Source organism: Micromys minutus, assembly GCF_963924665.1.
Source record: "Micromys minutus genome assembly, chromosome: 21".
Classification (NCBI taxonomy): Eukaryota; Metazoa; Chordata; class Mammalia; order Rodentia; family Muridae; genus Micromys; species Micromys minutus.
Window position 1 is genome coordinate 7,289,241 of NC_137956.1, and position 24,299 is coordinate 7,313,539.

General features: G+C 41.0%; 1 protein-coding gene across 1 annotated transcript in view; it reads right to left on the minus strand.

The window, feature by feature from the left end:
* Positions 1 to 24,299, minus strand: part of UNC13C (unc-13 homolog C) — a gene marked incomplete at both ends in the record, with an annotated part of 411,981 nt that overhangs the window by 138,723 nt on the left and 248,959 nt on the right. The window contains one exon of the mRNA XM_080934341.1: positions 1,290 to 1,423. Coding sequence (XP_080790467.1) covers positions 1,290 to 1,423 — 134 coding nt within the window. The remainder of the gene's footprint in view (positions 1 to 1,289; positions 1,424 to 24,299) is intronic.

Here is a 24,299-nt window from a genome sequence, read left to right on the forward strand (position 1 = left end):
GAAAAATTCACTCATTAAGAAAGAGCAGGCTACGGTCTGTGTAACTGGCAGTCATGTGTACAAGCTGAACTTTTATCATTCATCAGCTGGCATCTGAGAGACATAGCTTTTCTCCATAATGCAAGTTAAAGAGAACTAACAAACTAACAAACCCCCCACTTAACAGTATCAGAGACACGATGACCTGAAATGACCGTGTATATATAGTGTATGGATAAGGCATTATATAAGGCAATCGGGAGCAGCTGACCACAGGTTAAGCCTTGGGTATCGATGCTACTATTCCTGGTAGTGATGGCTATGGAGCCCCATCCCCAGCTGAAGAACGATTGTAGTTGACAGGTACATGCAGAGGGATAGTCGGTGTTCTTTAGCAATACGTCCACTGGTGGTTTCCTCAAACCCTAGAGGATGAAGCCAAATTTCTAACTGAATTTAGTAGGCTAAAATATTTAAATGAATAGTGGCATAGAGAGATAGCTCAGCAGTTAAGAGCAATTGTTCCTCACTCAGTGAACCTAGTTTTTAGTTCCTAGCATCCACGTGGCTCCAATTACAGGGCATCTGACGCCCTCTTTGGGCCTCCCTGGGTACTGCATGCACATGGTACACATACATTCAGGCAAAACTCTCATACACATAAAATAAAACTAACTTTTTTATGTGTTTGTTTTTTTGAGACTATGTCTTTGGGTAAAAAGTCTGGCTGTCCTGGAACTCCCTTTGTAAACCAGGTTGGCCTCAAACACACCGAGCTTCTCCTGCTGTTACCTCCTGAGTGTGGGATTAAAGGTGTGCTGGAGCCTGAACAACTCTTTCAAAATAAAAAAAGAAATTAATAAGTGGGTAGTTAAGAGGCAGAAATGGTAAAGCTGGAATGACTTTTCTTGTACTTTCAATTATAGATGAATTTAATATAAGTCATGATTCGGGCTGTCTTGGTCCGGAACGGCAATAAAATGATAAACCCAGATCTCCACAATGAGTCTGGATCTGTGTCATTGTTAAGACAGTACAATGGAAGACACAGGAAAGCTTCTGCCCTAAACAAAATAAAGATCACATCCTGGGAAATGTTTGACTCACAGCCAAACAACTATATGATTTGTAGTTTTAATAAAAAAATGCTATTATCACTGAACTGATATTTACTGATAAAAATAAAGTATTTGTATGGTTTAATTAAATACACTTTCACTGTCATTAGAACAAAGGTAGTATGTAAATTTGGATAATACATTTTTAACGTTGGGATGAACTCTGCCGGCTTCTCCATCCAGTGTACTTACTGATTGAGAACAGGGGTGTAGGCAGTTTTATCCTCATCAATAATAGTGACCATCAGTGTAATCAGCTGTGGCCAGAAGTCCAAGTTCTTGGTGGTTGGTCCCTGGTCTTCTCGAGGAACATCCTGCTTCTTGCTCTGTTCACAAGGCAAGCAAGAGGCAAAAGAGGTCAGACATACTTCAGTTGTATGGACTGTCCTGTCCACAGGAGGACCAGATAAAAAACTCTGAAAACATGGGCAGATCATGTGAAGACCAAGCTTTCCTCTCTTCACTGAGTAGGATGAATCCAGAAGCCAGCCTCCTCTTCCTAATCTCACATTTGGCTAGGGGTATCATTTGGCTCTGGAAGGTAACTTCTCTCTCTGAATGCTATAGGGGATAGAGTGGAGAGAGGGAGAGAAAGAGAAAGAAGATACAGGGGGGAAGAAAGGAGGGAAGGAGAGAGAGAGCGAGGATATGGGGGAGAGAAGAAGGAGTAAGAAGGGGAGGAAGAAGAGAGGGGGAAGTGAAAGGGAGAGACAGAGATTTATCAAGCCTGAATATTTTGTCTAAAGTCATGATTGTATTATGTTTAAGAGATTCAAATCTGCTTGGTTACAAACAACCATGGAAAACTAACTAGCACATGCTGCATGCTTTATCTGTAACCCAAATTCTGCCTACAACTTTGTCTAATTAACTGTAGGAAGCCACCACATTCACCATTACAAGATGGCGCTCAGCCCGAAGGGAGGATGGCCTGTTTTGAGATAAACACTCTAATTGTGCATGCACACATGCCTGTTTTGCTGACTCATGCTGACTTGTTCTCTAGTCCCGAGTATGCTAATTAGTGCATACAGAATGCACCAATCAGGTAGCACACATCCCTCCTAAGCATATGTGAGGAGGGTTGATTTCTGGGCTCGGGGTCTTTCGCAACTGCAATCAAACCCGCAATAAACGCCTGTAGAGGATCCTGTTGTGGCTCGTCTTTCTTGCCGGAGAGATAGGCGATCGCTACAATTAACTTCATTTTTGTAAATCTATTTTTTTTTCTTCTTTCACTTAAACCACCTTTATTTAATCTCTTAATGTCAGGTCTTTCTGCTGTCTGAATTCTTTAAGGATCACCTCTCAGAGGCAGAATGTGGTCTGGGGTTGTCCAAACTCACTCCAAGGTTATGGAGTACAGTAGTGATGGTAAATGTTTTATATATAAATTTCATTTTCAATAACCACAAGTTTTCCCACGATGTTGGTAAATAATCCTTATTTTACTGTCTATCCTACTTAGAATGCTTATTTTACATTTACTTGTGAAATTTAGACAAGAAATGTACAGGGAAACATAACTTCCACTCAAGAATACCAATAACTAAGACAGATGGAATCTAAATCTATATTTTCTATGTCACTGTGTTAGAGACCTCAGTTTGTGGCTCAAGCAAACTCTGATGTGAACTGTGTATCAGATGAGACATGGCTCTGTTTATTCTGTACCTAGTCACTATGCTTTCTGTTGGGACCAGACGTTTAGCCATCCTGTGCTTATATGTTCATGTTTACCAAGACTGATAACTTAGTTATGTTCAATGAGCCATCCCTACTCACCATTCTCACTTAAGTGAAAATCGAGTCCATAGTACACTTCCTTTGGCAATAGGAAGGAAGACTAGAAATCAGGTGAATGTATCCAGAACCCATGGACATGACTCTAGGTAAGACAAAGCTATTGTGCCTCCAAACATATGTAATTTGTGTGTGTGTGTGTGTGTCTGTGTGTCTGTGTGTGTAAAGAAATAGTGATGTTAAATAACCATGAAAGGGGTTGGTAACAAGTTATAACTATGCTGAGAATCTGAGAGACTTGGGCAACTAAAGGAGTAAAAAGATACAGAAGCGAGCCTGAATATTTAAAAAAAAAAAAAGCTTCAATTCACACAAACAAAATACAAGGAGAAATTAATATAAAGCCAACTACTATACAGCTGTTTTATAATCTGTTTGCAACCACCTCATGCTGACTCCCCAAACTTCCGAGATAAAGAAACCTGAGTTCCAGCACTTTGCAGGTTAAAAATAGAAACTGTAATTGGCTTAGGAAATAGGACAGGAAGTTTTGGACACTTGGGCATGTAAGAGCCCCATGAAGACCAGGGTGGGCAGTTTATAGGAAAGAGGAGAGCATTTATCCTAGACTACATTTAGGCTGGACTGAAGACAAGAATCTCTCTCAAGTGGCCTTCTGTCTCCAAGGCAACCTGTGATGGTCTTGACATCTGTGGAAACAGCCTTCTTGATTTTCTCTTGCAGACATGCCGTCTCTCCCTTTCTATCCATTATCTCTTCTGTCTCCAAAAGCTGTATAAAAGAAATCTTCTCAGCTCATCTCAAATGAAATAAAACCCTTGTCAGCCCTGAGGACTGCATACACAATGACTAGATAGACCCAATGTAAGAGAACTCTTAGCAAAGGTTTGTGGTGATCACTCTAGACAGCCAAACCAAAGCCCCAATGGCAACTAAGCCAAGCTAATAAGACCTGGTCAGCGACTGAACTCCTTAGAAACATTTTTCCTTGTTCCCAACTCAAGACCAAAGAGAAAAGTCCACATAATCTCATCCATAAGGGTACCCCACTTCTGTTAGTGGGTTCTCAGTCTCAGCATCCCTCCCCTAATGTCCTCAGTCATCAGCACACACACAGGGCCTCCCACAGAGTCGTGTGTGAGACTTTCACACTTCCCTGCCTAAGACAAGATCAAAGATGAGTCTTTGCCTAAACAAAGTGATCATGGCTGACTTACTATATATAAAGAGAACTGAATTCCAAACCAGTATCTTCATTTGCAAGGTCTTCAACCATTTCCAAATATTAAGGACTTATTATGTCCATCCTAACAATATGGGAGCTGAGAGCTGTCATAAGATCTACTTTTTGTTATTATCTGAGAACAGAAACTGAGCACATGGGTAACGTGAGAGTGTACATCCTTTCTTGTTCCTTCTTGGTTTTGACATCAAGTCCAAGTTAGACAGATTATAGACACAGTGACAATTTCTGTGTACTAAAGACACCAGGCTACTTATTCTGAGCTCTTGTATCCTAAGTAAATCTTCCCATAAACAATGTTATTGGTGCCTGTGTGAAAGCCTCACATCTCTTCTGAGTTCCTGACAGTCCTGGCTAATACGCACTCATTTGCAACTGGACTGTGTTTATGCACAGACAGGAGCTATTTCATCCCCATTTGCTTTTTCTCCGAGTTTTGGAGTGCTTTCACTTGCTCTGGTTTAACTTCCACACCCAGTTGTACCGGAGAGTCCTACCCTGTCACTAGCTTATCTTGTCCTATTTCTGTTTGCTTTCTGCATGAATGCTGGTTTAATTCTGCTCAGCTTTGAGGATCATGAGAAATGTGGTCTTGACTCTATGTGAAGATCCAGGAAGTCCCAGGTTCTGCCCTCAGCTCTTCACAGACTTCCCACTCTGTCCACCCAAAGTGCCCTCGGAACGCCACAGCCGTGTCCACAATGACATTAAGATCACTCATCTTGGCCATCTTAAAAGACCAATAACACCTTAGTTACACTTGAGCAAAATGGCAGGAATCCCTGCTTTTGGTTTGAACTGGTGACAGTGGTCCATGCAGCAAGATAGGGAATAGCCCACAGAAGCTTCTGTTTAGGAGCAGAAAAGGAGTTGTTGAGGTGTTTTAACCTGATGTGAGTACCTTAGTCACCACAGCAAAGAAAGGTCGGGCCCATTCCTAGTCAGCTCAGACAGAGAGTAGAATCCAGACTCTGGCATTTTATGTGAAGTCAAGGAGACTTCCACAAAGAATACAGAACAGGAAAGATGCCAAAGTTAAAATCAATGGAGGACCTGAGGCAGATTCTGTCCTTACTCCTCAGTGCTGCTCTGGAGTTCTTGGCTGATCCCACAGGAGTGAACCTTTCCCTTGTTCCCTATCACACCTCAGTTTTGGAAATATCCACACAGACAATATCTACTCTGACTTCTGTAACATTCAGAGATTATTTACAAAGGTTTATCCAGGGTCACATAAGGTCAGAAAAGCAAGAAAACCAGACTTATGAATTTAATGTTTTAAAGAGACTCTATTGTCCCCTTTCTTCCCATACTTAAAATATTTCTTAATATAGTAGAAAACAATCATTTTGACTGCTAGTTCAAAAAGAGGCAAATTAAGTATTTCTTAATCAAACAACTGAGAATTTTGAGAGCTGTTGGTAAACAGTAGCATCAGTATTACTTCTTCATTTAGAGAATTACTTTTGACTTTCTCTAGTCAAACCCACATAAATAAGAACTTTCATAATTAATAGTGTGTTACTTCTGTATAAATGGGGAAAACATCTTTTAGGCCAGTGTGGCCATTAATTTCAATACAATGCCAGATCAACATGGTAAATTTTTTTCAACATTGATAGCACAGCTAAAATTTCCAAAAGGTCAAATTTTATACATACATACATACATACATATATATATATATATATATATATATATATATATATATATATATATATATATGTGTGTGTGTGTGTGTGTGTGTGTGTGTGTGTGTGTACATAAAAACACTAATGGCAGCAGTATGTTGTGCACCAATAGCAAAAGCTCCTCCTCCCAGGTCTGCAGTCATTTGAACAAATTTCTAGAGACACTGAATATACTCCAAGTGAAAACAAAGATCCCAGAAAACAGCAGTTTTGCTGTGGTTGTGGTACCAAGCATCACACCTTTGTTCTTTTCTCACTCATCACCTGGACAGAAAGCATCCTGAGTATATTATTAAAATAGCTCTCATCTGTGCTGGCTAAGAACCGTCTCCCTAGATTACCTTAAAACTCCATAAGCAGGGTCTCATTGAAAGACAGTCTTGTTACCTGTTACTTCTCTTTTTGCCTTTGGCATGATCACATCTCTTACTGAAATTACTTTCAATGTCTTCACTTTTATCTCCCTACTTCAAAGGTACTTGCTGCTATTAATCTTTGATGCTACTGTCTAGGTTGCTTTCTTCATCACCTAGAATTTTTCTGATACATAGTAGGTATCTTAAGCTCTTCCCAATAGTGGGAGAAAGGTGGGCAGGTATGCTTAAGGGTTCCCTTAACCAGATGAGTCCTATCATATTCTTGAGTAGCCCTTCTCACTCTGTAGAGGAAATTCTCAGTTTCTCTTCACCAGAGACAAAGTAGTGGCCCCTTAGTCTTCTGGGATGTTAGAATAGAGTTAACATTCTGACTCTCAAAGTCTGTGTTGAAGATGAATTTTAATGTCTACACTAAACATATTTTTCGGAAGCTATGAGTTATATTCCATGCAAAAACATTGAGTCATGAAATAAACCTCCAGTAGAAATTGCTGTTGGCCAATGTGTCTCTAAGCCTGAAGCACTGGGCAGCCCGGTGGTAGCCTGTTAAATCAGAATAATTGAAATTATTGCTAGAAACCTGGACTAAAACAGTTAGAAAACTGCTCTTATGAAGTCTTCATGCTCATAGGAAGAGACTACCACTAACTTGTAGTTAAATAAGGTAAAAAAGAAAAGCTCTCATTTTAAAGAAAACAGTTGATACAATTTCTGCAGAATGTCACAGCCAACCAGATATTAGCTAGATTTTGCATTCTGCCATGACAGCAAACATCTTTGATTTCATCTTTATACCTGACAAAGTTCCAAAGACACACAGGTCCCGGGGTATAGAAGGTAGCAGATATTGTGCTGACTATGTAGCAGACACATAGCTGCCTGTCTGCTACAATGTTGCACTTTTTTATATAACACTGTTGTTTTCGGGTTAATACACACTAGGAACAATTACTGACATTCTCAGATTTCTCACTGCTGCCCAAAAGAAACAACAAAGTGGCCAGAGTGGCTGGTGAGATGGCTTAGGGATTTCCAGTACTGGCTGCTCTTGCAGAGGACCCTGTTCCATTCCTGGCACCCACATAGCAGCTTACAAATGTCTGTTCCAAGAGATCCAATGGCCTCTTTTGGCTTCCTATGGCAATTCCTTTATGTTGTACATAGACATAAATAATTATCTAGTTCTTTTGAGAGAGAGAGAGAGAGAGAGAGAGAGAGAGAGAGAGAGAGAGAGAGAGAGAGAGAGAGAGTCACAGCTTTAGGGTTTCTATTGCTGTGATGAAACACAACCAGCAAAAGCACCAGGGGAGCGAAAGGATTCCTTCACTCAACTCTTCCACATCACCTTTCATCATCAAAGGATGTCAGGGCAGAAACCTGGATACAGAAGCTGATATAGAGGACACAAAGGAGCAGTTAATTACCGGCTTGCTGTTCTTCATGACCTGCTTACTCAGCCTACTTTCTTATAGGAACCAAGATCACCAGCCTAGAGACAGCACCACTTAACATGGGCTGGGCCCTCCCACATCAGTCATTGATTGAGGAAAATGCTCTACAGGCTTGTCTACAGCTGGATGTTATGGAGGCAATTTCTCAATTTAAGTTTGCTACTCTCAGATCTTTTTTTTTTTTTTTTTTTTTTGTCAAGTTGACATAAAACTAGCCAGCACAGAAGAAGGATAGTTGTGAACACAATGAATTTGAGAAGATTCTAGCATAACATAAGAAGAACACAGTACACATCTGTGATTGTAAGCAGGTGAAGGTGCCTCACATGGAGCCTGTTTAGCCATGCCACTGGCTTCTACTGAAAGAGTTAAAATTTCAAGCTAGCTCCACTAACCCTGACTTAAGGACAAGTATGTCTCAAGGCAGAGAACAAAAACCACAGACCACCTGGTCTTGATAAGGTCTGACTCTTCAGTCCTGAGAAAAACAAGTATGAAGGTCAGTGTGCCTCAAAACAGAGTGGTCTAGAGTTGAATCATATCCAAAAGCAGACAGAGTGTGCCATTTTTGAATGAACCAATGAAATTTCTATGTGCTTGTTGCTAAGTATATAATTTTCCCTATAAATATGTCCCCCTAATTGAGTTTGGGGTTGACTCCTCTATCTCTTGCGTATGTGTCATCCCTAGAGCTATGGTCTCCTCTGTTCCCCCCAATAAACCTCTTGCCTGATTGCAGCTCTCTGTGAGTTCTTGGGTTCACGTTCTCCTGGTACTAGAGTGAGGGGGTTCCCCAAATTCAGGGGTCTTTCACTACAACCTTTTAATCGTCCCGCACTGGCCATTTGGTGCATCATTCCATGAACTTCGGTGGTGCGTCATATTTTCCCCTCTGTTGAATGACTTGCAGTCTTAGAATCACAGAGGTCCTAGATACATGGGAAATACATATAGCATCCATTTTTAGGTTTGACATGAAGATTTCCTGTATGGCACTCCCTGGAGAAAAGGTGTATTCTATGTTTTGTATCTAAGTGCTGGAGAGGGTGTGATGAGAACTTCAAGACACCCAAGGTTTCATACTTCTTCCTATGTCTTGCTAAAATCTCTAGTATGCTGAGTCCCATTCCCAGGACTAGTGTGGAGGGAAACAATGAACTCTTGAAATTGTTTTATGACCTCTGCACATGTACAGTGGCATGTGTGTGCCAGCATAGATACACAAATGGAATGAATGGAATGATTAGATTGTGGGGGTAGAGCCCTCATCAATGCAATTCATTTCTTTATAGAGGAGGACTAAGGAGCTTTTTTCCCTCTTTACTCCTTTGTCTATGCAAAGATTTGGTGCTGTCTCATGAAAATAAGTTAGGAAACACCAAAATCTGTGGGTGCATTAACTCGGGGGTGTCCCAAACAGGTTAAGAGAACAAATGTTGAGAACTCACTTGGTAAAATTTTGACACAAATAAATGAAGATTTACAGGACCTTATGCTTTAGAGATGGGAAAGGTGTACACTTCCTTGGGTACACAGCTACATGGGCAGATGCTGCCATGCAGGAAGAGGTGCAGTGGGCAAGAGAATTACTTAGAGATGGCTCACTGTTTTGTTCATCTGTGATGGGTATGCTCTGGAGAGGCACAGCTCCAGTGCTTTGTTCCAGGACTGCTTCTTGATACTGATGTGCCTTTTATTGTTTGTCATTTCTTTCTTCCTCATATACCTGGGAAGACCCTCACTGCCTATAGCCTGGTATGATTAAATCCTGGGTGTTAGCCCACTCTGTTGAGCAAGTTTCCTGCAGATCGACAGGAAGATGAACTTTCATGCAATAATGCTATTTAGATGAGTTTATAAATTTCTGTGACACACATGAATATTTAATGATGTAATGGAATTCCTTATTTGATTTAAATGGTTTTAGGATGTTAATTTGCATTAAATAATTTTGTGAGGTTAGTTGATAGAAAGTTAAAAGTTAGAATCAAGAATAGAATGCACCTGGTTAGAATAGGGGGTACCGTGAAAGACTATGCACTACAAACACATAATTGAACTAGCAAGAAAAGTAGGTTTGGGACAAGTTAATACCCAAAGAAAACATTCATTCTAGCTTTGGTCTGATCTTGTGATCTAAGGACGTGGCCACGGGTTTTCAGTGTGCACCATGAAAACGCAGGTCACGAACAAGGAGTAGGTAATTCGATTGTGAATGTAAGGACAGAACAGGGAGCAGTTGATTAGCCAGTTAGCTAATCAAGATTTCAAAAAGAAAGATGGAAGGTGATCTGTCTCTTGGTAAATATAAATTGTAATCAGCTAAGCATGAGAAAACACTATAGACTTGGCTTGCTTCAACTTTGTTAATCAACAACATGAAAATTATTTGCTTTGGGGTTACAATGAACTTGTGAAGAAAAAGGTAGATGAGAAAGGTTTAGTTAGTTTCAAAAAAAATACACAATCAATAATCTCCTTGTAATTTCCTTTTGTGTACTAATTTTAATCTGATTTTTTTGAAGAGTATATTTTTTGGTGCTTGTTTTTAGAAAATATGTAACTTGTGGCTATGAGATAATTTTCTTCTCACACAGAGAACTTTGTATAGAGGTCATAAAAGGCCTACGGGAAAAATAAAGTTCTTGGAGCTTGTTGGAACCTGTTTTATCCACCTAGAGTGTGTGAATGTGTGGTTTCCATCCCCTTGTTTGTTGGCCTGAGAGAATTAAGTTTTGTTCCCACAGAGAAAATCTGCTGAGTGTCCTGCTGCTGAGTGACCTATTGCCAACTCCACATTTGGCCCCTCCTCAGTTTATCCTGTGGTCTCAAAGCTGGCCTTCAACACTACAGTACAGAGCAAAGTTAATTATGTTTTTACATACAAGCCATTCATTGGGGAAAATGCCTTTCTTTCAATGAATGAGGATGGCCATGATCAGTAGAATAGAGGATAGAATGGGGGGGAGGGTGATCTGTGTATAAGCCAAAGTCTTGAGATACTGGCAGCTGTGTTTCTTGGAACCTCTGCTCTTATAGCCCTGCCATCATGCTACAAGGACATTCATGGAGCCTGAAAGGGATCACATGGAGAACTGTCAAGATTCCACCTAACAGACATCGCTTGCCATTCCCATGAAGATGTCATACCAAAGACTGCACTTCATCTCAGTCCAGTAACACGAGCCAAAGCCACATGCAGGAGAGCTGGCACTCACCATACTCTTTTGCATACTATGTAAATCTATGAACAAAATATGCTACACTTTTAAACCATTGTGTTTTAGGGTGCATTGTAATTCAATAGATCAACTTAAACCAAGCATGATACTGGCAATATAATATAAATAATTCGACAAGACTTAAAACGTGTCAGTGACGGGCAGAGTGGGAGCATGTGGAGGGCCTAGGGGCTTCCAGGAGGAGGTAAGTGGATTCAGACTTATTGGTAGAAGTGGGAACAATGATGAAATAATTGATTTTTTTTGGCTAGTCAAAGCTGTTATCTGTCATTTGGAGGGCAGAAGTAGGCAATGCTGGCTCCTGCAGGTTGTGTGGACAGCAGAGAACAATGTAGATATGGAAATCCTGGGTAGGGTCCCAGCTTTCTTACAGCTGTGCAGAATTACAGGGAAAGTTCAGCTGAAAGCCAAAATGCTCATTTTTCTAAGAAGAATTCAGAAAAACACAAGGATGCCAGTATTTCCTCCGCTCTAAAAATTATATATTCTCATCTTCAATTCTTTCAGAAGGCAGAGTTCTCTAGGGATCATGGCACATCCAAGATGCTATGTGGTTATAAGAATTATAAGATCTTGTAAGAAATATGGATCCAAAGAACAGCTTTGAGCTGTTAAAATAGTCAATGTGTCTGATATGGATTATAAGTCCAATATGATATAGCTCTTTGATTCTTATTCTAAGGTAAGGACCATCTCAGAAGCATTGAGTACAAATTTTATCTAATGATCTGTTCAAAGATATTTAAAATAAACATATTAAGTTTGAACTGGAAGGAACTAATTCTGTATAATACATAATAATAATAAAATAAAACACCATAGACCTCTTCCTTTCTAAGCATCTACTGGCAATAAAAAGGCAAGCCAGATCTTAGACTGTGACAATGAGTCAGAGTTTATGGAGCAGGATAGATGACTCAAGGTCATGGCCAAGAGCCTACAGCATGGAGCCAAGAGCTGGGTGAATGGAGCGCCACAGAGAGCAGGAATGGGCCCTGGTGAAGAACCAGTGATATGTTACCATAGGCATAAAAGGATTTCTAAAAGCAGGATACATAAGAGATTGTCCCATCTATAAATGCAAATAAAGTAATTCAGCCACAGGAATCTCTACCTTGCACAGAACTTGGGGATGGGGTATGTCTGAAGTTAGGGAAGCTACCCTTCTGGCTTTAAAAATTCAGGCTTCCATTAAGTACTACAAGAATATACCAACAACAAGAATCTCGAGCCTGTAGAGATGACAGTTAATACAACATCATAGGGTGCAAGGAAGCTAAGCACCTTTCCACGGTCAATGTCTTAGATGTGCTTCCTTTAGATACCAGAAAACAGAGAGCCAACTGTGTGCCACCACGTACACACAGTAGAAGTGAGATAACAAAACCCACTTTTCTCTGTTTTCTAAATGTGAGTTTAGATTCCCCCCCTCTCTCCCTTTCTTTTTTTCTCTTTGGTTTTGCTCTGTGCTTTTTAGCAGGTTCTATTGGCAGAGGCAAGAGACGGTCTGTCCACCCTCAAAGGAGAATCACTATGCAAAGGTCTGACTAACTCTGCTCCCGAAGCTCTCTGCCAGCAACTTTATGTTCAAACTTATCCGAGAAAAGGGAAGTTACATTGAAAATGTTGCCTCTGGGAATGGGTACACCCACAAACTCTTAGCAGCTATGGCTACCCATGGAAGACCTACACAAGATGAGGCCAGATACAATTCCTACATAGATGGAGGAGATGATTCTAGACCCCACCCTTTAATGAGCAGATACTGGCAGTTGACATTACTGTGGGAAGAAAAATTGCTCTTCTTTGAGGATGTACCACTGACAGCATCCCCACCTTCCCATAGATGCTCCACAGTCATGCATATAAGCCCAGCACTTACTGGCTTTGTGGGTTATTAAACAAACAAATACATGGAATGGGTAAGGTGTGTGGAGGAAGTTGAAGGAGAAAATTGGGTTAAATATGATCATATTTCATTTTATAAATAACTAAAATTCTCAATAAAGAAAAAATTTGCAAAGAAAATTGATTTTGAAAACAATGACTCTCCCTACTCATAAACATACGGCAGCTGTGGTTACTTATATAAGACCTGCACAAGAGCAAGCCAGTCAAAGTTCTGGCATAGATGGGTGGAGATCCCATCCCTTGAAAGTGAGGTGACAGAAAGTGAGATGAGCTTAGCAGTCTGGCATTTGCCTAATTTTCATAAGGCCCTGGGTTCCATCCTTAATAGTACAAATGAAAATAAAAATTCATAATTAGCTAAGATGTACATCCCAAAGAGCAGTCTGGGATTCATATCCACCTCAAACCCCACGCTCTATACAATAAATGCACCCATTTTATACGACAATTAAAATGAACTTAAGATTTAACTAGTAAAATTTAACCTATTAGTGAAGACCCATTCACTTCTTATAGGGATGACCCATGGGAACTTACTAATGATTTAGTTTTTTGTGTGAGTGGGAAATTTTCACACTTCTATCATGTTGAAATACTGTCTGAAGGGGAAAGTTTCTGAAGGCCACAAGCCCTAGGAAGCTATAAATAACTGGAGTGCCCGCTTGAAGGCTATAAATACAATGCTGACCAGATGTTAAGGTGGAAATCAGAATGATTAACTGGAAGGCATTGCCTTCTGGTTTCCTCAGACACAGACCAAAGCTGAATGGCAGGGTTGAAATTCAAAAGGAATGAGCCAGGTCCGGTGGCAGGTGCTATTACATCAGGACACAATGTCAGGTTGCTGGCATCTGATGTTTTAGACCTGAAAAGGGCCTTAAAGGTTTCAGGTCCTACTTTTCTCTGTATAATGAGAAGTTTACATTATCATTTTAAGGCATTTCTTGATTCTAAAACGTCACTCTGGGTGATCAGAGTTTCCAAAGCTGAAGTCAGGTAGCTAAGACCGTCACCAGAGTCAGGCTCTTCTAAACCGTTCCTCAGTGTCATGGAGCCACCCTGACCGGTCACTTCTGGCCTCTGAGCATGTGTAACCTGACGCCATGTCACCGTCTCTCTCCCATTTGTGTACAGCACACAATGGAAGTAATGCATAAACACTTTAGAATATGAAATGCCATAAATGCTAAGAGGTGGCTCTAGAAATGTGGACAAGCTCAGCACATGAAGTCATGGAAGAACAGTGGGTTCATGAGAAACACTCCTGACCTACCTAGTGCTCCTCATCACCCTGTGGAGCAGCAGGAGAGAACGCAGTCAGTACTAACTGAAAAGTCTGAGTAACCAGAGACTTCAGTGCAAAAATCAGGAAAACTTTACAATCCTTCTTCCCCTTTACCTTAGGCTCAACAAAATCTCAGATCCTCTTTAGGCACCAGAACTGGCCAAGAGTCACTTTTTCTTATTATTGGTCCAACCCTTAATAAAATAATGAATTAGAAATTCTGAAAAGCTAAAATCATAAAAAGAGACACTAATAACTTTCCCAAGTCAGTAGGGTACCTGAAAATAGACAGGAGACGGTATTTCCTTGTTCCATGTCTTTAACAGCCAATAACATATTTTATAGCCAAAAACATTTTAATCTTGGATTTCCTCCCAGACATAGGAATTTGTTGAGAAAACCCAAAATTTGTGATGCAGTCTTCTTTTTAAAAGTGTAGTCTATTTAAAAATTACATCTATGATTTTTTGTTAATTAATTTATTAATGAATCTGTGATGTTGTGTATATGGTTGTGTATGTATGTCTGTGGGATTATGAATGTGCACATGACTGCATGTGCCCACAGAAGCCAGAACGGGGCATCAGATGCCCTGGAGTCAGAGTTACACTCAGTTGTTGGTGCTGGAAAGAGAACTCAGATCCTCTGTAATAGTAATATACTCTCTTAATCTTTAAGCCGTCTGCCTGTCTACCTGTCTGTCTTTCTCTCTCTCCAGCCCCTCTGGTGCATTCTTTCAGTTATGGAGCCACTTATTAATGCTGAAACCATTACTTAGCAATTTAGAGGCCCACAGGAAATAGTAATCCAGGGGACCCATCCCCAACACAGCTTGTAAATGTGGACCCCACGCACGGTTGCAGCACAGAGGCATAGAAGGAACAGGACTTAGCAAAGATGATGCTAGGCTGATAATAAAATTTCTAGATTAACCTAATCCCAAATAACTGCACTTTAACCATAACAGCATTCCACTGAAACTGAAAGAGATGCTGAATCATCCAACAGCTGCCTACTCTACTTGTCCTCAGCTAACAGCTCTTAACTTTAAAAACCAAAACCTGCCTCAATCTACTTATGGATGTAAAAGTTTACTGCGGTGACTAGAGAATGCCCATGCTTTCTCTTCCTCTGCAGTTCTGGATGGTCCTTCCATGTATACATGAGCTAATCCCCCCTTAATAGAAGTGACTGTAATGTTTTCCCCTAATTAACAGCTGAGAACAGTTTCACCACCTTTGCTTAAGACAACAATGCCATGCTGATGAGCTTATTCTCTTTTGTGAGATGGATCCTGCAGCTTAATAATGACAGAGGGGGATAATCCTAATGTTAACATTTATTGAACATTAATTCTGTCTTGGACTGAAACAAGAGCCTCATCGTCATAAACAGCATCTTCCCACAACTGTGCCTTTAATTGTTTCCCTGGGTGTGTTCTGTGAGACGAGCAACTCTCCTCTGCTGAATAGAACCTCGGCTGTCCTATGAATACTGTGAACAGAGCAGACACTCTACAGTTATGAGTAACTTCACAGAGGAGGTGACATCTTATTCGGTTACAGAAAGACGGTCAGAGTCTCAAGACATCAGCTAAGGAAAGGGAAGTGATAGAAGATCATACGATTCCCACAATAGCAAAGTGAGCATCCCATCAGACCTGGGAACAACCCATGCTGGACTTAAAAAGTCAGTTCATGGAACTCTAGCATCACCCCCTCCCCTTCACAAGGTGAAGTGCCAGGAGTAAGAAACCATTGGTTAGTATTTGCCCAATGGAAAGCCAAGATCAGTGTGACCCGGACAGACTCCCTTGAGTACAAAGCTTGACTGCATACTCAAGCTCTGGGAGTTTTAGCCTGGTAGACTTCAGTCCCACCAACCTAGTCAAGGTGCTTTTCTTCCTTGTTCTTTTTCTGGACAGCGTGAGAGTTTCCTGCTTCTCTGAGCTCCAGAGCTGTGTTTCCCAACCCAGTGCCACCAGTCACTCTCAAATAAAACTGGGTTTTAAAATATTCATCGTTTCAATTTTCTAGTTCTGCCCTGAGTACTTATTAGCAACAGTTGGCTCATGGTTGTGCTGCTGGATATCACACATGAGTCTCTCACACAGACCTGACTTGACCTGGTGCACTCTGTAAGGACGGGTGCTCTGATCTCAACTGGGACCAGCACCTTAAGAGTTAAGGGACTCCAGAATGAAGACAGTGGTCAGAGCATCCTTTGTATGGATGGCACTTGTGAAGTCAAGTGCATCCTTTCTTTAGAAGCTGAGCTGCCAAAGATTTAACCTTCCTCATACATACCGCCCCATGTTTACTGAGGAGATACCATATTTTAAAAAAATGGAAGGAATGAGATTTTCAAAGACAAAGCAGACTTAAAATGCTTGCTCCAAAGCACCTGCCACATAACAGGTGAGCTGAATTGTTCCATAATACACATGATAATATGAGCAAAATAACAGTAATTTAAAGTATAAAAATAACATCATGAATGAGAACAAAATACCAAAACAGAGTTGGGAAAATTACTCACCGTTACATCGATCAGGAAATTGTTATGAGGAAGGTGGCAGTAAAGCTGAGCGTGGGCATTGGTGCAACCGAGAAGCATGAGCATTGTGGGGAGAACGGTATAGCACAAGGGAAGGCAAGAGGAAATGTAGGCTTCATGGAAGAACCCTCTGGATTGCTCAGACTATGAAGTGTGTGAGGCTTGTCTTGTCTGGTTGTCTGGTTGTGTAGTTATGTCTGTTCTGACAGGTTCTAAGAAGCAATTTTAATATTGGCAGACCTGTATACATAAACATCAATGCCACCAACAGACTCCCTTGAGTATAAACTCTGTGAGGTCATGTTTCCCCTTGAGGTTGTTGACAGGCACTGATATGTCCTACAAAAAGATACAGACAGCAGAGCCAGCAATCTGGGAGGTTTCATGGATTCAGTAGTCTGCACTATTCCGACAGGGATGTTAGAGCTGCTACCCTCACACACGGTTGGGTGTATTTTAAGCACCCAGACAAGAGACATCTCAATAGATTTAAACACTGGGCAGACATTTTTCAGGAAAAGGAGAAAAATGACTTCTATAAATCTCCTTCAGGATGCCTGGGTACACTCATGCCTATGGCTACAGTGAAACACCTAATGCTTAGATGGTGTTAGGAGAAAGGTTGTCAAGACGTTTCCTTTCCCCTCACTGTGCCAGATTCCTTTCTTCTAGCCAACCCCGCTCTTCTCAGTTGTATCTGACAGATACCCCAGAGTCAAACACTCGAGAAGTTAGTCAATAGGCACCATTTCACCGTTTAACTGACTACGTATCAATTATGAATCCCAACAAAAACCAGAGTCAGGCCCAGTGAGATGACGGGACAGGTAAAGGCACCTCCAGTGAAGCCTCACAACTTGAATTCCGCCACAGGAATCCACCCGGTGGGTGGAAGGAGAGAACCAACCGATCCATCCCCGCAGCTGTCCTCTAAGCTTTGCGTGTGCACAGTGGCACGCATGTACCTCCACTGCACACAAACAAATTAATTAAAGGAGTCACCACAGTCAATTCGACGTGCAAGGGGTAGGGTACACATGCAACTCTGTGTGTCAGCGTGTGACTCCTTGTGACACAAATAAATACAATAAAATCCTTTCTGACTAAGATGGCTTTTAATCCTGGGGATTTGGAATGGGGCAAGAAGAGTAAATCTCAGGCAAAATACAAAGCAGGATTAAAATCCAGCTCGGTAAAGCCACTAGGGAAATCTCAAGAGATGGATGTAGGCACGCTAAGCTGCTGGCCTCTTTGTGACAGTCTGCTGTGGTATAGAAGAGAATCCACTGTAGGGCTGGGGGAGGGATTGCAAATGCAGTCGAAGCAGCACTGGCGCCTCAGCAGCTAATTCTGAACAACGGCATAATTACAACAAACCAGATGCTTTTAAAATCAAATTAAAGCCCTTTGTAGCTGGGAAAGTGATGCTGAATCTTAAAGGGAGTCATTAATAAAATAGGGACTGGAATGACATCCACAGGTAGCACTAAAAGTCGTCTGCATTGGAACAATGAAGTAATGACAGTCTCCCATCTAATTCCAAGTATCTCTGAGATGGGGAAGTGATGGATAAGCATGCCCATTATAAAACCCAGATGCTATACCAGTGAAGGAGATGAATGATCCAAGCACCAAGTCTCCAGGAGAGCCAGAGTGCAACTGGGGAATCGCCAAAGATATTTCCATTGTATTCCCAAATGGGTTATTGCTGGGGTCAAGAATTTCCTTGCAATTGGCCAGTGGGAAGCCTAGGTAGGAAGTTTATCATAGGAAATCTAACTGGAGAAACTTGGATGCTTCGGCCACAGAGTACAAATCTCCTAGGAGTCATGGCTGATGTGAAAAACTCACAAGTTAACGTGGTCTTTGATGCTATCTCAGATTCCTAGGGAGCAAGCGTATGGGATATCTGGCAACTATAAGAGAAATTCCTTTTGGCAAATTAAAAGGAAAAGTTAGAAGTGGTGGTGACAGACTAATAGATATTTAGGTACCTGCAAATTCCTTGGTGTGTGTGCGTATGTGTGTGTGTGTATGTATGTATGTGTGTGTATGTGTGTGTGTATGTGTGTGTGTATGTGTGTGTATGTGTGTGTATGTGTATGTGTGTGTATGTGTGTGTATGTATGTGTGTGTATATATGTGTGTGTATGTATGTGTGTGTATGTGTGTGTGTATGTGTATGTATGTGTGTGTGTATGTGTGTGTGTATGTGTATGTATGTGTATGTGTGTGTATGTGTATGTGTGTGTGTATGTGTGTGTGTGTGTGTGTGTGTGTGTGTTGCATCTATATGTATGATTATAAGGTTCTATATCTCAACCACATCTGGAAAGTTAATCCTCGATTTTATATAGAGACATAAAAGCTTTCATGCATATAAGACATGAAGTGAATGTGAAACTATCTAGGAGAGTAAAGGTGACTCAAGGGGTGTGTCAGAAATGTGTCCATTGTGCACTACAGATCTGTATGAAAATTAACAATTCTAGCAGCTGGAGAGATGGCTCAGGAGTTAAGAGGATGTGAGGACCTGACTTCAGTTCCCAGCACTCACATCAGGCAGCTCATAACTGCCTGTGACTTTGGGCACCTGATGCCCTCTTCTGGCCTCTACAGGCATTGCACTCACACATGCACACAATAACCGTACATAAATAATACACATGCGTGTGCACACACACACACACTCACACACACACATTTGTCGGTGGTACAATGCACAAGCACTATGAAGAGAAAGCATGATCCAGAATGAAGGACCTCAGTGTAGAGTCTATATCCAATAAAATCAGGAAGAGATGGGACAGAAAAATATCCCAGCCTTATGGTCATGTTCTACACTTCTGCAGAACTGAGATAGAAGGTTGGCTCTCTGAAAAGAATCTTTGCTGGAGAACAAAGGTGAGGAACTTCAAAAAGATTTTAACTGGAGCCCTTGCAATCCTGTTTGTGCTACTGTGCTGGACACAGTGTTGGGGTGAGTATCAATGTGTGTCCCGGATGGGTCTGAACAGTGGTTACAACCCAGTGTGACAGCATTGATGTCCAATGACTCCAGCTTTAGTAGGGCTACAGCTGGGTTCATTCATGGTTTCCTACTCCACGTACCTGTCCTTCAGTAAGAATCAAATAACTACCTAAGTGTGCCACAAGCATTTTCAAGACAGAGTAGATTGACAAGGATCTGTTAATCAATTTAATGAAAGCATACAGTTAGTATAATCAGGCATGTATTGCTTTACTGGTGGATGTGCATGAAACATAACACAGGGCCACATTTTCCACCACAACTCTGGGTGTTTGCTTTAGATTCATGTGGGCTCGGTTCCACATGAAGTATTATTGAATTGAAATCTTATTGTCTCTCACTGAAAGCATGGACTGCTATCAGCTCAATCAAATTACAAGAGCCCCTGACACTTGATACTGAATTGAATTTGAAATTGTATAGAATGTCACTAAACCCCACAGGCCCCTGTGTCCAAGAACAAAAGAAAGAAAGAAAAAAAAGGAGAAAGACTGAACTAGTTTCTAGGGGCCAGAGGGCATTCGGTACAATTTCTCACAAGTAAAACATATTTTAAAAGTTGAATTATCTTAATGCAATTCAATTTTTCTTTTAATTTTTAGGTAACCTTTTTCTGGTGAAGGCTTGGGTAACCACCTCATTCACTCATGTCTGCTACATCACTAACAGATAATAGTGGACTTCTCTAGTCTTTAACAACAATGCATGTGTATATTTTTCCCCACCGCACCCCATTTCTTCTTGTTCTATTTTGTAGCAGTTAAGCCAAAGGCTCCTTTTTTTTTCTCCGTTTCACAGTGCTCATGAGTAGCAAATGTCAGGCTGGAGTTTCTCATCAGCTGTAAGAAAGAAAGGATCTGTGCCAAGCGGACATAATTTCAGCCCAAATGAAAGAAACAAGAATTTAAACTTACTTCAACACAAATATATGATTTTTGTTGGATTTTTCTAATGCACTCAAAATAGCTAATTTTCATGTTACAGTCTATAAATACCCATAGTTGCCACAAACTGAAAAGCAATTTTTTTCCCAGAGGTGAGATGCCTACTGTCTGCATATGTTAGTGTGCCCCACCACACACCACAGAGCTACCACATAGTTTGGTAAATGAATTATTCTAGAAAGAACGCGTCATCTAAGTCAGGTTCTATTAGAACCCGTAATGGTGCAGTATAACTTGAGTAGCTCTGTGCTCCCAATCCTGCCCCTCCAATGAAGTCTCTGTTGCTGTCGCCTCTTTTCAAGTGTGGATCTGATCATGCAGGCCTTCTATTTAAAATTCCTACAGGCTCCACGGTTCTTTTGGGACAAGTCCAAAGTATTAAACTTGGCATCCTACACGTCTCATCTTTCAGTTCTTGGCCTTACCTGTCAGGGAAAAGGGACCCCACACTGCCTTCCCTACAGAATTCACTGCTTAGTTACTTCTGTAACACCTTCCTCTTTACTAGGCCCCGGGGTCAGCTCAGCCTTGAGATTGATAACAGCTGCTCCAGATGTGCTTTCTGGTTGCATCTGACCCCCTCCCAAGTCCGAGATTGTGCACAGATGTGAACTCATTTTTTTTTTCTTTTTTAAATAACACTGTCTGGACCTTGTGCTCCCAAGTATCCCAGCCTCACTCTCCCAAGCTACTTCCCATCTGTCATTAGACCCCCCTCTTCTCTGAGTCACCCAGAACATCCATGATTCTCAAACTCGGATGGAACGGCAGAATCTCCTGCAGGGCTTGTTGAGCAGTTTGGTGGGTCTCCCCCTCAAAACCTTCTGCCTCAGGGCTGGTGGGTGGCGCCTGAGCATGTACTTTCCTAAATCCTTTCCAGGAGCTGCTGGTGCAGTGCACCCCAGACTCCACCACTGTGCAAACAATGGAATGGGAAATGAACTTGGGAGGTGAATGGGTTAATGCTCTGGCCTGAAGAGTGTTTAGAGCAATGCTCACATGGAATAGAAAGAGGCCAGGGATCAACTGCACAGACAGGCACATTTGTGGGTCACATAAGGATAACAGTGATATAGGAGCACATCCCTAGCCTAATCTCAATGGATGCATTTCCTTGTCAACATCTACCCTGAAGACCTTGCCTTCCCTTGGTCAAATATCAGGATTTAAATGAATCATGAGAAGAGTCTAAGAGGCTGTTTGAATTTAAAATCCTCCAAATGTTTATTTTTCCTTTACAATTAAGGCATCTTGGTACACCTCTACCATTACCATAGCCAAGACTACACAGTGTAGATAATCCTGAAGCGTTTCTATTTTGATGCTAATTTACTTCCCCAAGAAGGGCTGTCTACTCACATACTCCTGAGCTGACTTCATCTGAACCTTCCCATTTTAATTAGTAAAATAAGGTAGAGCCAGTGACCAGGCGGGGTAAGAGAGGTGGAGAGTAGAGAGAGAGAGAGAGAGAGAGAGAGAGAGAGAGAGAGAGAGAGAGAGAGAGAGAGAGAGAGAGAGAGCCAGAGAGGAGAGGACAGAGGAAGACAAAGAGAAAGACAAAGAGGAAGAGATCCAAGATGGACCACGCCAAGGATGAATTAGATCCAGGTGGGCTTTATTGGTGTTAAGTAGCTACAGACATTTAAGGATTTTATAGTTCTAATATCTCATATAGAAGGGCACTTTGTATTGTATTTGCCCATTTGATCTAATCTTGTTGTGTAGAGGGTTTGTGGATTGATAATTGAACATATAAACCTATATTAAAAGCTATTGGGCCTTAGAGTTGTGTTTGTGTTAGGATTTGGGATAAAGAAACACCCTGGGACAGAGTGATACCAGGGTGGCAGCTCGGACTAAGCAACAGAGTCTGCGTGCCACTCCATACTAGAAGCGGGCCCACCGCAGGACTGATAAAGAGATAAGCCATTCATATTTATTTAATATTTACTGCAACAACACAGTTTTTGAGAAAAGTCAAGAAAGGAATAGAAATATTCTCTTGAAGAAGAAAACATAATTCCAATGAGAAGCATAGTTCTAAGAGCAAGGGGGGTGTGACTGGTCACGGCCTCCAAAGGAGTCCACTGGGAGTCCATTGGGAGTCCACTGGGAGTCCACTGGGAATCCACTGGGAATCCACTGGGAGTCCACTGGGAGTCCTTTACAGGGATTTCCTTCTGCCTTTCTCATTGATTAGCTTCACAAATGACTTTCTCATAAAAATTCTACCCATATCAATTATTTTATTTTTCTGAGTTTTTTTTTATTTTCCCCAATAAAACAGTTAAGAAAGAACTCATTTTTGTCTTACCATTTACAATTTATCAGTGGGCAAAAAGTACGTATGACTTTATACTTCTAAAATAAATAGCTGTCTCTTTCACCTATAAAGAATTTCAAGTAGTAAGGTTAGAATTGAGAAAGCTACTTTATCCTAATGTGGGGCTTTACAATTATTTTCAAGTTTAATATTGTATGAAACCATTTAGAGAGTCTTGCTAGGAGGTGGAAGAAAATGAGACAGTGCTGCTGCTCTCTGGGCTGTATTTAACGAGGGATACAATACTCTTAGATAATTCATACTTCTGTTTTCAAACTCTCAATGGAACACTACATTAAGGAAAAACTTCATCACATTCCACAGCAGGGTAATTTTTAGGGGAGTCGGGCACCCAAACATTAAAAGGGTCTACATGCATATAACACAGACAGAAAAATGAGACCAGGTTTTAAAGCTAATCTCACAGCGAAGATGGTGATTCTCACCAAGACATAATTTTCAAATAAGCCATGTGTTGATTCAACTGATGGAATAAAATTAGAAAGCAAATTTCTGATAAGGACAGTTTAAAGAAATTCTGCTGACAGTATCTGCTGGCACCTGAGGTTTTGATCTAAGCCATTCTGACGGGTGTGAGGTAGAATCTCAGGGTTTGATTTGCATGTCCCTGATGACTAGGGATGTTGAACATTTTTTAGGTGCTTCTCAGCCATTCAATATTCCTCAGTTGAGAATTCTTTTACCTCTGTTCCCCATTTTTAATAGGGTTATTTGATTCTCTGGAGTCTAACTTCTTGAGTTCTTTGTATATATTGGATATTAGTCCTCTATCTAATATAGGATTGGCAAAGAACTTTTTCCATTCTGTTTGTTGCTGTTTTTGTCTGTTTGTCCTAATAACAGTGTCCTTTGCCTTACAGAAGCTTTGCAATTTTATGAGGTCCTGTTTGTCTACTTTTGATCTTAGAGCATAAGGCATTGGTGTTCTACTCAGGAAATTTTCCCCAGTGCATATGTGTTTGAGAGACTTTGCCCCACTTTCTCTTCTATTAGTTTGAGTGTATCTGGTTTTATGTGGAGATCCTGATCCACTTGGACTTGAGCTTTGTACAGGATGATAAGAATTGATTGATTTGCATTCTTCTACATGCTGACCTCTAGTTGAACCAGCACCATTTGTTGAAAATGCTCTTTTTTTCCACTGGATGGTTTTAGCTCCTTTGTAAAAGACCAAGTGACCATAGGTATGTGGGTTCTTTTCTGAGTTTTCAATTCTATTCTGTTGATCTACTTTCCTGTCTCTGTAAAAATACCATAGAGTTTCATCACGATTGCTTTGTAATACAGCTTGAGATCACAGGTGGTGATTCCCCAGAAGTTCTTTTATTGTTGAGAATTGTTTTCGATAACCTGGGTTTTTTTT